Below are 19,543 nucleotides of genomic sequence, written 5' to 3'. Positions count from 1 at the left end.
AGATATATATTTGTTTTACACACACACACACACACACACACACATTTCTTTCTTTTTCTCTCTTTTCATTTTGGAGACAGGGTCTCACCCTGTCGCCCAGGCTGGAGTGCAGTGGTGCACTCTCAGCTCACTGCAGCCTCAACCTCCTGGGCTCAAGTGATCCTCCCACCTCAGCCTCCCAAGTAGGTGGGACTACAGGTGCATGCCACCATGCGCAACTAATTTTTGTATTTTTTGTAGAGATGGGATTTCACCATGTTGCCCAGGCTCATCTCAAACTCCTGAACTCAAGCAATCTACCTGCCTCAGCCTCCCAAAGTGTTGGGATTACAGGCACCCGGCTGACAAGTATTTCTTAAGTACATTATGCCACGCATAATGGCGAACCACATAAACACAATCCCGGCCGTCATGGAGCTTCTAGCCTAGGAAATATTTGTCTCCCATTACACTGTGAGTTCCTTGCAGATGAAGATCAGCTGTGCTCCTAGTGCCTGTCACCACCCCTGGCACACAGTGGCCACCTCCCCTATGGGTGTTCACTCTGACTCTGATGGGTAGAGATGGGTGCTAGAGTGGAGGGTGGGGGATAGGCTGAGTACAAGGTAAGTGGAAAGCCTAGAAAAGCCACATTCTGCCCTCCGTTTTTAAAGGACAGCCCACATTTTCCTGTGGTTAGCCCATTCTTAATGGGCCCATCATCTTGGAGCCATGAGGCAAGTTCTGAGACTTGATCTAAATTTGTCATCCAGATAGCACAGAGAGGCTCACATGGCCGCATGTGGCCACACTTGTGTGTGTGTGTGTGTGGGTGGGGGGGGGGTGTGTGTGTGTGTGAGTGCCCATTCTGAGAGGTGGATGGTTTGGGGTCCGGCTGCCCTATCTCATGCTGCTCTTTGTATCTTTCAGAGATCTGAAACTGGACAACGTCCTGTTGGACCACGAGGGTCACTGTAAACTGGCAGACTTCGGAATGTGCAAGGAGGGGATTTGCAATGGCGTCACCACGGCCACATTCTGTGGCACGCCAGACTATATCGCTCCAGAGGTGAGTGCAGCTGCTTGATGCAGCTCTGAAATCTGAGCTCTCCAGGAACTGACCAGAAATGCCACTGGCTGCTTTTATGTGCTGCAGCGTTGGGGGCAGTGTTGAAAGCCGACACCTCTAGACTCGTTTATGGCTCATTGGGCGAATGATGGCTGAAAATGGCCTAAGTCACTCTAATAAGAATTTGAGTTTAAAAAAAAAAATTTGTAGATTTTGCAGTTGCTTTGGGCTTTAGCACTAAATGAAGACAAAGTGAACGCCACTCATGGCTATTTATATTTATTTTCCTCTTTGTCTCTACTTAGTGATTTAATTTCAGCATCATTTGGCAGAACTAAAGAAAGGCTCTTGAATCCTTCCCATATGAGTGAGTGAACCCAGTCTCCTTTTTTTTCCTCACTGATACATTTCCAGAACCCTTTCTGTTCGGGATCTGCACGAGCCCATCACTGTGGCCCAATCATAAATATTTGCTCACCATACCAGAGAAGGCATCTCTGAGTTGACCACAGGGAAAACAGACCACTCTGTAGAAGTGGAATGAAATATGCATGCTAGCACAGGAGACTTTAAAAAAAAAAAAAAAAAAAAAAAAAAACTTTGATATTTCCTAGTGCATCAATTTCCCTAGTTATGAAGAACACATTTGTTAATCTGATGTATGAACCACCTTCTCCCGCTGCCCCCTTTGCACAGATCCTCCAGGAAATGCTGTACGGGCCTGCAGTAGACTGGTGGGCAATGGGCGTGTTGCTCTATGAGATGCTCTGCGGTCACGCGCCCTTTGAGGCAGAGAACGAAGATGACCTCTTTGAGGCCATACTGAATGACGAGGTGGTCTACCCTACCTGGCTCCATGAAGATGCCACAGGGATCCTCAAATCTGTAAGTTTGGCTTACCCAGCTAGCTTCTGATCTATTGCAGACCAGCTTGTTTTATGTGCTTCTGGTGTCTTTTCAGTGCCTCCCACCAGTAAACCACTAGCTCTAACTAAAATTTGTGTTCTAATCTAAAGAAGCAAAGAACCAGAGTTCTCTCAGGCTGTTACCCTCTCTTATGCAATACACCCTCTCTTATGCAATAGTTATTTTGGGGCCAATTTTGATAGTCCTTGATAACTTTGTTTGCCAAATAGCAAGTATTTCTAGCACTTCAAACTTTAGTTGAGGGGAGGTGATGTTTCCCCTTCATACAGTCAGGCCACGCCAGAGTTTTGGGTCAAGCGAATGCCATTCCCAGCCTGTTATTATATCAGTTGTGTTTCTGTTGGCATCTTCAAGGAGCAGGATGAAGGGCCTTTCTCTTAGGGCTGGGAGAGGAGAAGGAAGGTTTTCCAAACCTCTGCAGATCTCTTTTGCCTCCAAATTATTCTTAGGCAAGCCAGGTGCCACGCCCAGCCTGCAGGTGCAGTGTTGTAATGGATCATGTTGAGAAAGTCTTTTCTGTGTGTGCATTTAAGGCACGTGCTGGACGCCTTTGAATTGAGGAAAAACATGTATTGGACGCCTTTATGTTGAAAATAAAGTACATGTAATTTGGATCAATTCTGTAACCACATTAGTTGAGTTCTAAAATCATGTTTTTTCACCTACTATATGCAGAGGGGGGATATAAAGGCAAATAAAAGATCAGTTGTTCGAGAAGGGATAAATCAGAACAATCTATATTTTGTTGGATAGTATCTATGGCATAAGAATTACTATCCTTAAGTTATATCCTTTCAGTAATTTGAGGCAAAAGCGAAATGTGAGAAGTATTTGCTATCATGTTGAAAGACTTGTTTCTCTTTAGAAACTTCTAGCCCTATAATCAGTGCCATTTCAAGGACATTTTTTATGTGGGTCACTGTGTACTGGGGCTGAAGGCTTGATTGTCCCTGAGAATTCTCTACATCACTAAAAGAGGAATAATCACAGAAATCCTTCTGAGGCAAATATTACCGAAGTGAATCATAACACATGGCTCGATTCTCAAGCTGAGGTGCCAGTACCCTCCTGAAATTGAGAAAGCATTAATCTCACAGAAATAAAAATCTCACAGTACTTTGGGATTCTACCAAATGTCTCCTATCTAACATGTTTTTGTAAGAACAGTTCATTTTTATATTAGTGGAAATTTTAGAGGAAACCATAAACATGGCTTTTGTAATTTTATGAAAAAAAAAAAGTCATAGAGAAAGGCTTGTCTTCGTGGATTTGTGCCATGAAGTTTCTTAACTTCCTGAAGGGAAATGTACTCACCTGGGTTGGCTGCAGCCAATTTTGATAACGTAAACCACAATAACACAGCCTCATCATGCTGCAGAGGGAGGCGGACTTTGCATGATCATTTTCCTACTTCCATGGCCCAGAACCGGGCTTTCTGCGAAAAAGCATGCCAGCCTTCTGTGGCCGGCAACAGCCACCTTCATCATGCTAACGGTTTTCCATACCCCACATATTTAGTCCAATTACTGTAGCTGATTTAGTAGTTTTTAATATTTAGATGAAGGATCCCAGAGTTCATAATTCACATGAAAATACTGGTTCAAGCCATAAAGAAATGCCTGTTGTCAGCATTGGTCACTAGGCTTGGTACCATGAAGGGTAGGAAATAAAAGTCAGTCCATGCCTCAAGAAATTTTTGTATTTAGAACTCAACTAATGTGGTATAAACACTGGATTAGCAATCCAGATCAGTGTTTCTCTGATAGATACCATATGCCTTTTGAATCTAGGTCTAGTAGAAATCTTAAGAGGCCACATCACCATTTGGGTTGGATATTCCTAATTTTTTGTCTTTACATTTTTAGAAGTCCTCAACCTTATTCTCGTGTTTCAGAGTCCTCTTGAGAGAGTTCTTTCCAACTAAATATGAAATTAGGTATCATTCCCTTAGCCTAGAACCTAGGACAAGTACTAAGCAAGGTTAAGATTCATATGGAATTTCTAAGACTGTTTCTTTTTAACCAGGTGAGCTCAGTTACTTCAAGCTATATCTTTTATGTAAATATGGATATTTTTGGTAACGAGCAAATATATTATCCAGTAATAGCCTCATGGTCTTTCCTCCAAGAGGAAACAGCCTCTGGTGCCTAAGAAGAATCGCATACAGTGGAGACTGAGTTGTTCTCTCTCCTTGCAGGTTCACTTTTGGGAAATTACAAGTCCCTTCACTTCTCTTTATTTCAGCTCCTTTCTCATGCCAGCTGCTCCACTGATGGAGGCAGCAGCTGCGACTGTTAAATATCATGTGTCTAGCACTCATTTTCCTAAGTGACACTTGACACTCTCTCTGGGCGTCTTCCACATAGGAAGGAGCAGGGGCTCTGGGCTCACAGCGCAAGCCCTGCCTCCCACTCCTGTTACCTTCCGACTGAGTGACCTTGGCGAGCCTCTGTGCCTCTCTGAATCTTAGCGTCCTTGCTTGTAAAATAGAGGTAATAAAATCCATACCAAAGGGTGATTGTCCGGATTATATGAAATAATATAGGTAAACTTCCCGGGCACACAATAAGCATTCCGTGTTTTCCTCCTTCAAGGCATGTACCTTCAATGTAATTTTCTTAAAAACACTTAAATATTGTCAGATAAAATTACTAAAAAAAAAAAAAAAAAAAAAAATCACTAAGAGGATTTCTGGGATTTTTTTTTCTTTTTCTTTTTCTTTCTTTTTTTTTTTTTTTTTTTTTTGTACATTTTACTCTCCATGCCTAAAAACAAGAAGCTTAAATGGTATAGATGAGAACATTCAGCTAGTCTTTGCAGGGGACTGAGACATTTAAATAGAAATGTGATCAAAGAGAAGAAAGAAATATTCAGAGCACTCAAGACTAGACTTGAGGAGACACACTGAGGAGGGAAAGGCATCAGAATTGGGTTGGTTAAGAACCTGCCTCCAGAGCAGAGCTGCCTGGGGGCAGATCTTGGCCCTTTGACTAATAGGCTGTGTGACATTGGGCAAATGGCATAAGTCTTGCATGCCTTAGTTTCCTCTCCATTTCCTTGGGCAAATGGCATAATTCTTCCATGCCTCAGCAGGTGGGGTATCCAGCCCACAGGGCTACTGCGTGGTTGGCATGAGGTAACATGTATGGGTGCCTGAAGCAGTGCTTGGCACAGGGTACCTACCAGAAAGTGTCCTGCACTGTTACCGCTGAGAGCTGCATGCATGAAATGAGTTTTTTACACTCTGTCCTTATCTCTGCAAAAGTATTTGTCATATTAGGAGGAGGGTTTGAGATAGCAAGGCGTGCTATGCCAACCACTCAGGCTGCTTTCTGGCTCTAATTGCAACTTGATTTAATTAGGCCAATATAGTTATTTTACTACCAGAAGAAAACTTAGAGATTGTCCATTCCCACCCCCTCGTTTTATAGAGGAGGAAACCATGAAGCACTGAGAAATTGTGACTCATCAAAGGCCATTTAACACATTACTTAAATCAGTTGGGGCCTTTGTGCACTGCTGATGAGGATGTAAACTGGCGTGGATAATGGTATGGTGGGAGGTTCTTCAGAAAATTAAACAGAATTACCATATGATCTAGCACTTCTACTTCTGGGTATTTGCTCAAAAGAATTGAAAGTGGGAATTCTAATAGGTATTTGTACACCCATGTTCATAGCAGCATTACGTACAATAGCCCAAAGGTAGAAGCAACCCAAGTGTCCATCAACAGATGAATAGATAATAAGATGTGGTACGTGCACTCTGAACAAGCATTCATTTGGTTGCACAGGGCCAGATCAAGGTATACTGTGTTCTTTACCACTATTGACTTGACGCCTTTTTCCAGAATTTTGTGTCCACCTAAGATCAGACATTCTGGAAGCCTGGTGACTTCAAGAGTTCCTGATGTGAATAGTTGAATCCATCGGATGGTGTTTTGCATAGTTCTAAAAACAGTAGGGAAATCATGAGTGCTAAGTTGTGAACTGTAATTATTTGTCTTTGCCCTTAATTTTATAGTTTTGTGTGATCATTAGAAGCATAAACACAGAATTGTAGAGCTAGAAATAGTTTAAAAATATTTTGTCCACATTTCCTCATCTGTGGATTAGGAAACTGAGGCCCAGAGAGATGAAGGGACTTTACATATTAGAACGGAAAGAACACACCCTAGACCTCATTTGACTCCTGCCACTGGTTTTCAGTCTGTAAAGGTGTGATAATAACACCTACGGTGCGCACTTCAAATAACTCAGTATACATGAAAGCGTTTTCCAAGTGGAATGCACAATACAAGAGTAAGTGATTAGTATTGCTAACTTGTGAGTAGTAATTTCACAACACACTTTGAGGTGTTATTATCCTCATCTTCTCCTTGAACAATTCAGCAACATCATCAAGGTTATTACGTGCTTTATTTTACACAAGGCTGCGGTAGGCTTTTATTCCTAAGGAAATTGTATTTTTGTTTTTCCAGGAGCTTTTAAATCTTGACCAAAGACGCATAGGTGGGGTGTAAATAGCCAAATAGATATTGATCTGTTTATTTATATAATAGGCTTATATCAACGTATACGTGCATAGCAGGCATGGGTTCTGCAATACTCAGGTTCTGTGCGAGGTGCTAGAAATCCAGTGATGAGCAAGGCAAATATGATCCTGCTCTTGTGGAATTCACAGTCCAGTTGGGGTGGGGAGGGAGAAAGAAATTTTAAAGAGCAATTGTACCTTAACTGTATACTTACAATTGAATGAGAAAAAAAATTAAAATCCAAAGTTCTTTGAAAGCATTTATTTAACAGGCAGATCTAACATGACCTGGGCCACCAAAGGAGGCCATCTGGAGGATGTGACATTTAAAAAAGACTGAAGAGAAGTTAGGCTTGAAAGTGTGCAGAGGTCTTGAGAAAGGAGCAGTCCATTTGAGTAGCTCAGTGGTAGGCTGGTTAGAGTGTGATGAGCGAAGGGGTGGGGCAGTGAGAGCTTCAGGGAAGGAGGCTGAGGGAACAGTGAGAGCCCAAAGGATATCCTAGGCCACACGAAGGAGACTGGACTTTATCTGAAGTGCCAACGTAAGTCTTTGAAGAATTCCAAGCAAGCATGAATGATGCAATCACTACTTCATGTGCAAAAGATCACCCTGGCTATTGTATAAAGAGTGGACCAACAGACTGAAGTATTTACTGATTAAGTGACTTCCAGGATTTCTTTCAAAATAATTCAAGAGTTGTGGGGAGGAACAGATGAAACAAGACTGGGCATGTGTCAGTAACCATCAAGACTGAGTGATGAGTATACATGAGGGTCTGTGTTACTGTTGTCTAAAATTTCCACAATGGAAAAGTTTTTAAAACCACCACATAAATGAATATCTTATACAAACAAGCTCAGCATGTGTGTATGAAGAAACATTTCTAACCTGTATAGAAAAAGTGATCTCCATCTTCACAAATGAGGGGAAATGGTTTACAATACAAATATACAGAAAGAGCAGATGATGTGAGCCACATACAAGCTGCCCTGTGGATCCTGGCCACATCTCTTAAATCCATGTAAGAGTCTCAGGTTCCTGGCCTGGGAGTCTATGTCACCCTGATGATTTTTTGCCACAGACAAAACCACCTGGTGGTTTTAGCACGACTCATTTCTTCAGCATCCCTTGAGAAACTCTATGCCTTCTCAAGAAGTGTCCTTCAACCCCCAGGGTAGTAACAAAGGGTACCCCAAAGAAGCATTTGTAACAGAAAAGAGACCAGAGGAGGAGAGAATCCTCATTGTTGGACTTTGCCCCATGCTGCCTCCTTGGGGCCCTGGGAGATCCTTTCCCGGCTGGATCTGCCCTTTCCCACTGGGAGGCAGGAAGAGCTGAGATCTCCAAGCCACCCTTCACAGTGCCTCTCTCTGCCATCTCAGTGTGGGAGGGGCATCTTTCCATGGCTTCCTGAGATGGAGATTTATTTAAGAAGGAAAGCTTGTTGAACTCCCTCTTACCTTTTTAAATGAAAGGTATTATTGTTTTTCTGTATCTGGGGAAACTGTTCAGACACCTGTTTATGTTACATACCATAGAGTTACAGATGTTAAAGACCTCAGGGCTTCATGTGGCGTGATGTCAGCGAGTGCCTACATTCAGGATTGGGGAGGGTGTGTACTGTCCAGCATTCCTCTAAAACTGTGTGATTGGCAAGGCAGGGTCCAGCATCTTCTTCACCCCTAATCTAATATTAATGTCCCAACAGGCCCTCCCTGTCATCACCTTTACCACTGCCCTCTCCACCCACAACACCCCCAAGGTTGTGGACTTGTGAGTTCTTTGTGTGTAGCTGTTCAAACATTTCCTATAGATGTGGGTAGTGGACAAAGGACTTGCTTGTGAGAACTTTTCCCATGGAGTGCAGAATCAGTGGGCACGGGGTTAGTTAGAGCACACACAGTTTTTAGCCCAGGATTTCTACTTGAAAAGAATTCCCTAAATCATTAACCAGTAATCGCACATCTAAAAGTAATTTTATATGCACCCAAATAAGCACACTGGAAAGACTATTTTTCTTGCTTCCACTTCTGTTTTTCTCATCTTTGTTTCAAATGTTTCTGTTTAATACTTAACATGTGCGTGCCTCAAAAGCAGCCTCGCCTGCGACTCGCAGAGAATGGAGTATTCACACTGGCAGGGTCCTCAGAAGCTAACAGAACAAAGGCATATGATGACACACACATTTGTGTAAAGAAAAAATAAAGGGCATTCCAGCTGTTATTTCCTTTTTTTTTTCTTTTTTTTACTTGGTTTGGGAATATACACTACCTGTTTTCTGGTGTCACCATGCCATCAGGTTTCTTAGGCTGGCAGTAAATTATACCAAAATGCTGATAATGATGAGGCAAAAGAAAGTCTGTCATTTACTTAGGGCTTCTGAGGTTCCGCTGAGGTTTGCCCTCGTCTAGGTCCAGAAAGGTTTAGGGAAGTCCCAGGCGAGTCAGCAGAGCTCAGGAAGCCGAAGCCTTGTCTCAGAGGTTAGTACTCCTTTGCTGAATCATCGCCAGGAAGAAATCACGTGGCTCAGGCTCCACTCAGGTGAAATCGGCACCTTTGTCTTTGAGCTCACACAGGTGCCTGGGCTAAACAAGTGCTGAAAGGAGCTGGGTGCATTCTCCTGAGTCACCTTTGTCGACTCTGGAAGCACTGTAAACTTGGCCTCAGAAGGAGATTATAAAGTGCTTTTGTTCCTAAGCTTTATAGAAATTAAAGTGTGTATGTATGCGTGTGGATTTCTCTGTCATCCAGCCTCTCAGATTTCGTCATCCGAGCATTGTCTGCAGGAATCCTGCTTGCCTCTATGCACAAAGGAGGGGGAACCACAGTTAATTCAGGGATCCTCTTTTAGCCCTGAGTGTGTCCCACATCTGTCGCCAGGCAGTGAATTCCAGGAGCATTGACTGTCTTCCTCTCCATTTCCCTACTCCCCTCCTGGGAGAGGCTGGAATGCTCAAGGAAGCCAGCAAAGGTGGTCAGCCAGGAGAAGGCTGGGGAAGAGGAAGGAAAAATGGGACCTGAATAACGCAGAGGATCCAATCCCGGATCATTAGGGCTGGTTTTTCAAACACTGTTAGGTGAAATCCAAAAGAAAGTTATCAAAAGATCCTTGAGGAAGAGGAGTGGTTAACATGCAGCCTGGCAGTCAGGACTGGAATGCCTGTCTGAGGAAAGGAAGCTGCCCCACAGGCCTCTTACCGAAACCCCTAGTGAGGTTAACACCCTTCAGAAAAGGAACCATTTGCTTACAGATCAAGGCCAGTGTCTGCAGAAAACAGAAAAACACTGCTCTTCCCAGAGATTTTGTATTTGGGTCTTTTTAAGTCATATAATTTTGTTTAAGTTCTTGTTCTCTACTTCTTTTTCCCTCATTAGATTGTAAGTTTCCTAAGGTGGGAGGTCCTTACATTTTGATAGCTGTGTGAAGGATTTTTTTTCTTTATTTTAAATAGAGTACTCATGCTGCATGTCTCATTTCTCTCCATCTCTGGCAGGAAGATAAAGATGTCAAAGCTTTTGTAAAATGACCCTGGAAACTTTTCCTGTGTGGAGATTTGCTAACCAGTGTCTGTGGGTCAGAAAAGCTTTTTGTTTCAAGTTAGAAAACCTCTTGCAAACAAAAGTATTTGACTTTGTTGTTTTTTGTTTGTTTGTCCTTGCCAACTATCAAAGGTCAATAATTTTGGGCAGTTGATCATTAGATTTGGTTTGGATGCCAAAGATAATGTATATCCAGCATAAAGGAGGGTACTGGCCTCGATTTCATCAGAGAAGAATAAAGGATATTGTATAGTCCCCACTAGGGAATCTTTGTTTAGCACTCACTTCTCTTCAGTAGCTACATTTGGGGAATCATACCTGGAAAAAAGTAGTTTGTATAGCTTGGGCATGTAGGGTAGCAGCAGCTTTTTCTTAACACTTGGAAGTCATTGGAGAGCAGTGAAATCCGCCCCATCAGTCAGAGCTGCTTGAGACTGGTTTGTCAGGAATAAAAGCATGTTGTCTAACAGTGGGCATTGGCGCAACCGCATGGCCTTGGGTTTCCATCTCCGAGACTCGCCTCTAACCTTTACCTACCGTTAATCAGCATTGTCCCATGACAGGAATGAAGATACAGGGAAGCAATCATGATTATAAAACACAGGAAAGGTGGGGTGTTGGGAGCCTTGGAAAGGAATTGAGTACGTGCTCATGAAGGGCTGCTGGATTCCAGTCACAGACAGCATGGAAAACACAGCCAGCAAGCCCACCACAGATCTGAGCACTGCCCCTGCCCCGCTGCAGGAATGGTATAGGGCATTTACCGTACTGAGTTTCATCAAGAGAAAATAATGTACACTGTGTAGTGTGTCTCTGGAGATATCGCACAGAATATTCTGATGCCGGTCAGTTACAACCTGCCAGGTAAGGCACTGACCCGCCGGCATTCTCAAATATACAAGCATGCCCACTTCCTCCTTCACTGGCTCAGGGAGATCAGCTTGAGCAAGTTTATTTCACTTTATTTTTTATAAAGAAAAGCCTATTTCAGACTCAAGGAAAACAAAGCATCTGTAGCTGAGGGAAGGACAGTCTTCAAAATGCCAGCTTTTTTTCTCCTCCCAGAGTTTTTAGTGATAAATGCAAAAAGAGAAGAAAGAAAAGAGTCCCTTGATATGGGCACAGACTGTGGAGGCCGCTGGTGTGGCCACCGACCTGACGCCGGACAGGCCAGTCCGGCTCTGCTTCAGATGTTTTCAATGACACAATCCTGTTCCTGCCAGGAAGCCCTCTCATCACTTAATGGTATTGAGTATTACAACCACATTATGTGTTTTCATTTTTCTTATGATATGCTTAGATATGCTTCCTTTAACTTCCACTCCCTGAACTTATTTCTCCCTGAAATTACTTCTCGTCTAACCCCTCTTCTGGCCAACAGCTCTTTGAGTATTGAAAATTTTAAGTGTCCTTCTATCTTTTCCAGCATAAAGACCCTCAGTAGTTTGAAATAAAACCAGGTGTTCAGGCGGAAGGATGCCTGGGATTTTTTCCAGCCCTGGTACTTTTCTCTTCCTTCACTTAGCACCTGCACTGTATGTACTTCTCAGCCCTTCTCCTTCCATAGAATCAGAGGAAAAAGAATGTCACATGAGCCAGCAAAAAGTACAACATAAGGAAACACACAGAGTGCTGTGAATTCTCATCCGGCGAAGTCCTGAGTGTCATTTATTAGGAGAAAATAAAGTAAACTGTGTAGTGATTCTCCTCACCTGTAGGTCCAAGTATCTTAACCCAGAATCCAAATAAGAAGATTGGTAGCCTTGAGAGGAAGTCTAGCACAGGGACTGAGAGCAAAGGTCTGAGTTCAAATCCTGACTGTAGCACTTCCAAACTATGTGACAGGTTACAGATGGGTCCGTTTCTCAGTTTCCTAATCTTTAAAATGGGAGTAATAACCACAGTTGCTGTAAGGATTAAATCCAACAAATTTGGAATACGTAATGCCTAGTGCAACAAAAGAGTATGCAGCATACATATATAGTAGTAATGGCTACCACTTCTTAAGCGGTAACTTGTATCAAATTGTATCATTCTCTACTCTCTCCACTCCTGTAGCTTCCCCTTTCTCAAACTAGTCTGGATACCTGGCAGGGTGGGCCATTGCTATGAGTGTGCAGGTTACTAGTTCCAGCCCTCCCCAGCAAATTCCATCCAGTTCCAATCTGAGCAGGCTAGAGCACTTCTCCTTCTCTTGGCTCGTCCAGTATTCCATAGCAGCACCATTCTGTATAAGAACCTGAACTTGGGAAGATCACAGTTTCCCCAGAGTGATTCCGGAAGTCTCTTGTCTGTCCTTTCCACCCTATCAAGCCCCATCCCACCCCCAGTGGACTGGCATCAGCCCCATCTTACATTTAAATGTCTGTCACTGCCTTCTCCTATGGAAAAGTGACTTATCAATGCCAGGTCCAAGCCTGGTGTCTTTCTTATACTGTGCAGCCACATTCCTGAATGACCACTGCCCTGAACTGGAGGGTGCTGCTAGCACAGGGGTGTCTCCAGATCTCCCCAACAGCCGGCAGGATGGGTATGAAAGGAGAAGGTTGGTCTTCATAACTGGGTCGGACTCTGTGTGTGCCAGCAGCATCCTTCAGACGGACACGCGCCTGCAACACGCATGCATGATATGCTTCTCGCCAGCCCCAGGTGGCCATTAGGGTCTATGGCCATAGCGAGGTAGGGCGTCATGGCTGTGAGCCATACTCTATTCTGTGTCCTGTGCTCTTTCTCTGCCCTTTCTCCCCAGGACCCTCTTTAGAGCCATAAAATGCCTTTTCCCCATTTAGGATCATCGCTCTGGAATATTGGCAGGAAGGTTCTGTGGCATGATTTCCTTCCCTTCTAACTTGCCAGCATTAGCTGCTAACTCTCTCTCTCTCTGCCCTTTGTTTAAGGTCTGAAATTGAATGAATGGAGAAGGTCATTTTGTTTGCCCAACAGCCAAATCCAGCCATTGGGTAGAAAATACAGTGTTCTCTGGCTCCTGGAAGAAAATCTTATTAGACTAATTGCTTTATTTATATAACTTGTCCTCTTCCTATGAAATCAGACAGATTTTGAAAGAGAAAAAAAATACTTTTAGCCATTTCTTATATTTTAGTGAGTTTCAAAGTACATTTAGGCCCGGTTATTTCAAGACTCATAATGACACAGCATTAGTTTAAACTCTATAATCTGGAACAACCAACAACTCAAAACTGAAGCTGCCTCATGTGTAGCACAGCCCACAAGATGTGATAAGCACCATACCTGACACCAGATTTGTAAAGAAGCTGCTCCATTGCACCCATCTTGCTGCATTTAGTATCTCTGTTCTGTTGTTAATACAGATACAGTTGCACATTAAAACTATTGTTTGTAGGCCGGGTTCAGTGGCTCACACCTGTAATCCCAGCACTTTGGGAGGCCAAGGCAGGCGAATCACTTGAGGTCAGGAGTTCGAAACTAAGCTGGCCAACATGGTGAAACTTCGTCTCTACCAAAAATACAAAAATTAGCTGGGCGTGGTGACGCGCACCTATAATCCCAGCTACTCAGGAGGCTGAGGCAGGAGAATCACTTGAGCTTAAGAGTTTGAGACCAGCCTGAACAACATAGGAAGATCCTATTTCAGAAAATTTTTTAAAAAGCAAGAAAAAAAACATTGTTTTCCAAAAACCATTCCTCCCACTGCACTACTGGAGCCTAGGACAGTGAAGGCAGAAAGAGAACTTGTTCTCTCTTTCCTGGCTGTCGAGGAACAGGGAGAGCCAGTTGAGCCTCAGGGTCAAGGCTGACCAAAGAGTATGGTCTTTCGGCAGCTTTCTATCTGTGCCGCTGCCTTTAAGTAGAACAGGATGGACTTACGAGTTTGGCATTTGGGTCCCATTAGGGACATAAGCAAATCACGGAAGTTTTCCGCAAAAGAATTGTGCTGCCACTGTTCACAGCAGTGGGAACAGAGTGTTTAGGGACAGTGTATTCGAGCATAGGACAGCAACAAGATAGTCACAATACTAGCATTTCTTGAGGGCTTTCTTTGTGCCAGGCGCTTTATGTTAATTCTCTCATGGACTCATCATAACTTTTTGAAATATAGGAAAGTCTTCATCTTAGAGTTGAGAAATCTGAGGCCCAGAGAAGCTAAGAAATTTGTCCAAGGTCACACAGTAACTCAGTGGTGAAAAATTACACAAACACAAGCAGTGATGCTGCAGATCCTGACCAACCCTCCATGTCAGAGAAGCTGTTATATCTTTCAGCCTTCCCTGGCTTGCAGGAGGCCTCCCAGGACATTCTTATACAAACCTGGCCCCAATCCCTTACGTGTCCCGTTAGAGCTAGCCTCAGGAGGGAGCATGTCTGCTTGCTTTCCCCTGCAGCCACACCTACTCTGTAGTCTGGGAAAAAAACTGTTAAGTGTCTCATTCTCAGGGCCAGGTGTGCCTCTGAGTCGTTGAGCATCCTCTAGTTCAGTTCCACTGTAATGAGGGCCACAGCAGGAAGGGGAGCACACAATGACTCCCCGAGTTCTTGACCCTTCTCTTTCTGCTGCTCTGCGGTGAGTCTGAGACTTACATTTGGGGGAGAATCCAGATTTTCCACCCTGGTCCCCTCACTCTCTGCAGCCTGTAAAGTGCTTTTCTTGGCCCTGGAAAACATTCTGCTTCCTTCAGTAAACGTGTGCAGAATATTTCATGAAGTCACATTATTTTCCTCTTTGGCCGACTTTCCCTCTTGGATCACAGTCAGGGAGAAGGTCAGCTGAGGTGAGGCAACTTTTCAGTGTGACCTTAGATGTGGATGAAAGTGATGGCCCTGAGCAGCACAGTTGTTAACTTACTGGCCTTTGGGTCCCATTAGGGACATAAGCAAATAATGAAAGTTTTCTGCAAAAGGATTATGCTGTCACCATCGACAGCAGTAGAAACAGAGTGTTTAGGGAAAGGCCCGTGCCCAGCCTAGGATGGGAAGCTATCCACCTCCAACTCCACACATCTGCACCAACGTGAACTGTGAAAGATTTCAGCCCTGGGACTAATGTTGAGTGTTCCCTTACCTGCTCATCTTCACATCATTGGAGGGGGGTAGTGGTAGAAGGGCCACCCCACCACCACCATGACACACAAAGCTTCCACCCCCTTAGCATCACCCCGGACCCTTCTCCTTCCAGTCCTGGTTTCTGTTTCATGGTATTCATCCTCCTCTGGCCTCTTCATGAGCTCCTCCAGCTGCCACCCTGGCTGCTTCCCACTCTATGCCAGGGGTCAGGAGCCATGAAAGTCCATGAGTGATGCCAGCCAGGTGGGAGGCGATAGGGAGTGGTGGAGCATGTGGCTGACTGGGCCTCTGATGCCCCATGAGAAGCAGCAGCCCCTGCTCCACTCCAGGCCATTTCTATGGAAGAGGAGTGCAGGCGCCGTGTTCCTGAGCATCTCATTTTCCATGAGAAGCTGGAAAACCTGACTTTTCATGTGATATGACATTTCCTGGTGTTTAAATGTTTGAGAAGTAATTAAAATTATTTCAAAATGCATTATGTAGACCGAATAAAATGTGTCTGAGACCTAGGGCTGGTCTCAGTTCTGGTCTGTCTCTGTCCCTTTCCACTCTAACCTATCCTCCCAGCTTTAGTGGTTACTCAAATTTCAATGTCTCTGAGCGTTAGATGGCCAGCCCTGGCCTGCACCCCAGATTTACCCTAGAATTCATCTGCACATGGGTGCCCACACACCTCCAATGCAAAGCTGAGCCCATCAACCTCCCAGATTTGGCAGACTATAGGATCTCATTAAGTGTGAGCTGTTTTTGTCTTTGTTCCACTAACAAAACTACTACTACTACTAACACTGCTACTAATACTCATGCTACAAAGAATAATCTCTTGTTCCTCTTTTGTTCCCTGTTTCTGTTACTCAACACCACTGCCCCATCAGGCAGCCAGGGAGAACCTATGATCTTGGACTCTTCACTCCCCTTCCAGGCAGTTGGTGGATTGTGTTCATTCTTCCACAGCCTTCTAGAATGTGCTTCCAACTCTTCCTTCCGATTAACTAGAAACTCTCCTAGTTGCTGAACTTCTCGTGTGTTCTCAGCTATTGTCTCAGCCTCGAACTGCTAGCACCAGGCGCTGCCTCTCCATTTAAGATTTACTCATCACACTGTGGCTAGAGTCATCCCCTAAATTGCCGTGCAGCTCTCATCACTCAGCTCTGATGGATCCCACTGGCTGCCCCCGCGGTTCCTCAGCCATCCCTGCATGCCAGCTGTACCAGGCACTTGTATGCCTCTGCATTTGTGCTGGCTGTGTCCTCAGGCACATTTTCTTCCTTCATGCCTACTATGTTAATTCTGTTCATCCTCATCTCTGGTCAAATGCCACCTCTTCCATGAGGCTGTCACTTGCCTTCCCACCACCAGCCCCAATGTTGTTTGCCCCGTCCCTCTTCCAAACTCTCACAGCACTTGATCTAAGTCTCTTTTCATTTCATCCGGCTGCGTATTATGAAGTTTGCTTGACTCTTCCCCTTCTCTCGATTAGCTCCTGGGTGGAGAGACACTGTCTTTGTCATCCGCATGTCCCCAAGAAACCCCTAGTGTGCTGCCTTACATATAGTAGACTCCCTAAAAACCTTTGTCAATTGAATCAAAGAGTGTGTGTGTGTGTGTGTGTGTGTGTGTGTGTTTGTAAGTTGAGAATGGCTGCATCTAAAGGGCTCAGGCCAAGGTATTAAAAATAAAAACAAAACTGCTTGGTTATTCAAAAGGATTTATCAGAAGCCCAAGAGGCTAAGTATCAAGCTAGTGAAAGGGTTATTCTGCCTTTCCCCAATTCCAAGGGTGCAATTTTTAGAGGACGGACGGTCGTGTTTGGTCTACTTGTCATCAGGCAAGGCCTCTTCCACAGTGCCCCATGGAAGCTTGGGTTCAGTGCCAGGGGCAGGGAGGAATGGGCAAGCCTCTTGGACACTGGGGCTTCAGCCACCCTGGCATATAGAGTCCCGCACTGTTTGTCTTGCCCAGAAGAACAAGCTGTACCCACCCATTCACAAGATGTCCTCTCTCACATCATTGGCAGGCCTGGGAATTTCCCACAGGCCATCTGGGTGTGTTCTGCCGTCCTGTCTCCCGAGTTTTTTGCAGCATTATTTTTTGTTAACTGGCTCTTAGAATAGCAACTGCTCTTCCATCAGGAATTGTATCCCGTTGACTTTCCTAACACAAGAATCTGCTCATTTCTTTTTTGTAAGCATTTTCCCCCTTCCTGCCTGCGTTGCACAGGCTTACTCAGTGAGAGCCCACGTAGTGTGAACTAACTACTATCTCTTACAGAACTGAGTTACTTATAAGATATGCATCTCCTGAATCCCCAGTGACCACTGTAAGTGCCTCGAATGGCAGCTGCTCTGATTGGGCCTGTGCCGCTCTGAATGCTGCTTTTACTTTTGGGTCCTGCCTTCAACCCAGAACCACCTGTGGCCTTTAATCCCTGTTACTAGGAGAGAGGAGAAGCAATTGAACCCTGTCAGTATATTCATTTATTAGCTGCCCTTTGAAGCTTTTTTGAAAGCATTTTACAAGGTTATATCCCATCAGGTTGCTTAGGAACTTTTGCAGCCTCCTTCAACATTATCATTTTCATTTGAATTGACACTGGCAGCTTGACACCTCTGGACACCTGGCATGGCAGGTGGGGCCACCTCCAAATACCGTCTTTCCGTGTCTGCACCTTCAACAAGATTTTCTCTGTAAATTCTGCTCCAAAACAATTTCTATAAACACAGCATTACTTTTGTCTTGTTCACAAATCAGATTTGGAAAGAGGTGCTTGGGGACTGTCATAAGTCTATTTAAAGATAGCTTGATTTAAATAAAAACAAAAACAAAACTTTTTATCCAAGACAATTTTCTTTCAATATGGGAAATTAGTTTCAATGTCTTTGAAATTGAGAACCACACTCCGGCCATGAAAAGTGAATTATCCTGTACTAGTCCTTGCTCAGGAAGTGATCAGAACATCTTTCCTGGCTATTTTGTGAAAGCAGATTTAGCCCAGCATATTTTGATAGGAACCCGGCAGTAAGGAAGTTTCCCAACTGATGGAAATACGGAGAAGCTGTATGCACACATTGCTTAGCTGTGTGGCAGTGCTCATTTTAGTTTTTGGTCTATGGAGCAATGGAATCTCAGTCATTGAACCTACTTGAAAACAGCGGCGGTGGGGGGAGCATCTTGAAGAAAAGCCTTTCATCTAGAGCTATGATATCTTCACTGCATAAAGAAAAGTGGCCAACTTGGTTTTTTCTAGAGCCAGGACACAGACCTTTTCAGTATGTCACCTTTGCTGCTTCTGCACACAGATCTTCAAAAATAACGACTCTCTCTCCTCTCTGTGGTCTCGTCAGAGAGCGGGAATGCTGGCCAGCTGGTCAGGTCACTCAGAAAAATGGCACAGCTGTTTCTGAAAGTAGCCCCATTCAGAAGATGTCTGCTGCCCACAACTGCAGTGCTGGGGAAAGGCACACTGTTATAAAGAGCTTCTTTTCTTTAAAGAGGAAAGAAAAATACATGGTGTTTACAGAAAAGAAAACTGGCCCCTCCTGCTTTCTTTTAGTGGCCATGTCTGAAATGGAAGTGGGAAAAGCCATAAATCCACACAGGCAATCGCGCCTTTAAGGCATGATTCATACTGACTGTGCTGCCTGTGATGGAAAACCCAGCTAGTTAAGCAAGACCTGCCAGAAAGTCTCGCACAGCTCCTCTGCCATGGCTGATGCCTGCTGTCTTGTGACATGCTGGTTGTATGTGAATGAATGATTGACACTTTCTGTCTCTCTCACTCAGTTCATGACCAAGAACCCCACCATGCGCTTGGGCAGCCTGACTCAGGGAGGTGAGCACGCCATCTTGAGACATCCGTTTTTTAAGGAAATCGACTGGGCCCAGCTGAACCATCGCCAACTGGAACCACCTTTCAGACCCAGAATCGTAAGTGTCCCAGGCTGTCACAGAGATTTTCCTTTCTTCAGATGTCACAGCATTCCACCAAAGTCCATAGAAGAGCTAGATAGCCCCTGTGGGTGACAGACCAGAAATTCAGCCGGTCACTGCACAGGGCAGCCTCCCCTGGGGGGAACCTGGGCTCCTTGTCCATGGGACAACATGTCTTCATGTGCCCAGGTTAATTCTTACGAAGTTTCACCTCTCGTTTACCCAATCTCCAACTTCCCTTAACCTAAATTAAAATCTTGTAGGGTAGAAGAGGCCTGAAACTTTGCAGGTTTCCCCAAAAGAGTTTGGCTAATTGAGAAAGTCATTTTCTAGCCAATTTCCTCATGCTCCTTGGGGCACTTTTTATGCCTTTTCTAAGCCCCTGAGAAAGCAGAGAGGGTGTGAGATGTTGCTTACTTCACTGAGCCTGGCCTGTTGGCTTGGGAGAGCCTGGGTCTGGAATAGCTGCTGCAGCGCAGAACCCAGGCCAGGCTCCCTTTGACCAAAGAAATACTGGGAGC

General features: G+C 44.4%; 1 protein-coding gene across 2 annotated transcripts in view; it reads left to right on the top strand.

Moving 5' to 3' along the window:
* The window catches only part of LOC105473667 (protein kinase C eta), a 232,376-nt gene that overhangs the window by 210,253 nt on the left and 2,580 nt on the right, over positions 1-19,543 (top strand). For both annotated transcript variants that reach the window (XM_011727582.3, XM_011727583.3), the window contains exons 11-13: positions 910-1,048; positions 1,745-1,933; positions 18,876-19,019. In XM_011727582.3, the coding sequence (XP_011725884.1) occupies positions 910-1,048; positions 1,745-1,933; positions 18,876-19,019 (472 nt within the window). The remainder of the gene's footprint in view (positions 1-909; positions 1,049-1,744; positions 1,934-18,875; positions 19,020-19,543) is intronic.

The sequence above is a fragment of the Macaca nemestrina genome, chromosome 7 (assembly GCF_043159975.1).
Source record: "Macaca nemestrina isolate mMacNem1 chromosome 7, mMacNem.hap1, whole genome shotgun sequence".
In the NCBI taxonomy this organism is placed as follows: domain Eukaryota; kingdom Metazoa; phylum Chordata; class Mammalia; order Primates; family Cercopithecidae; genus Macaca; species Macaca nemestrina.
This window is presented reverse-complemented; position numbering and strand designations above follow the sequence as displayed.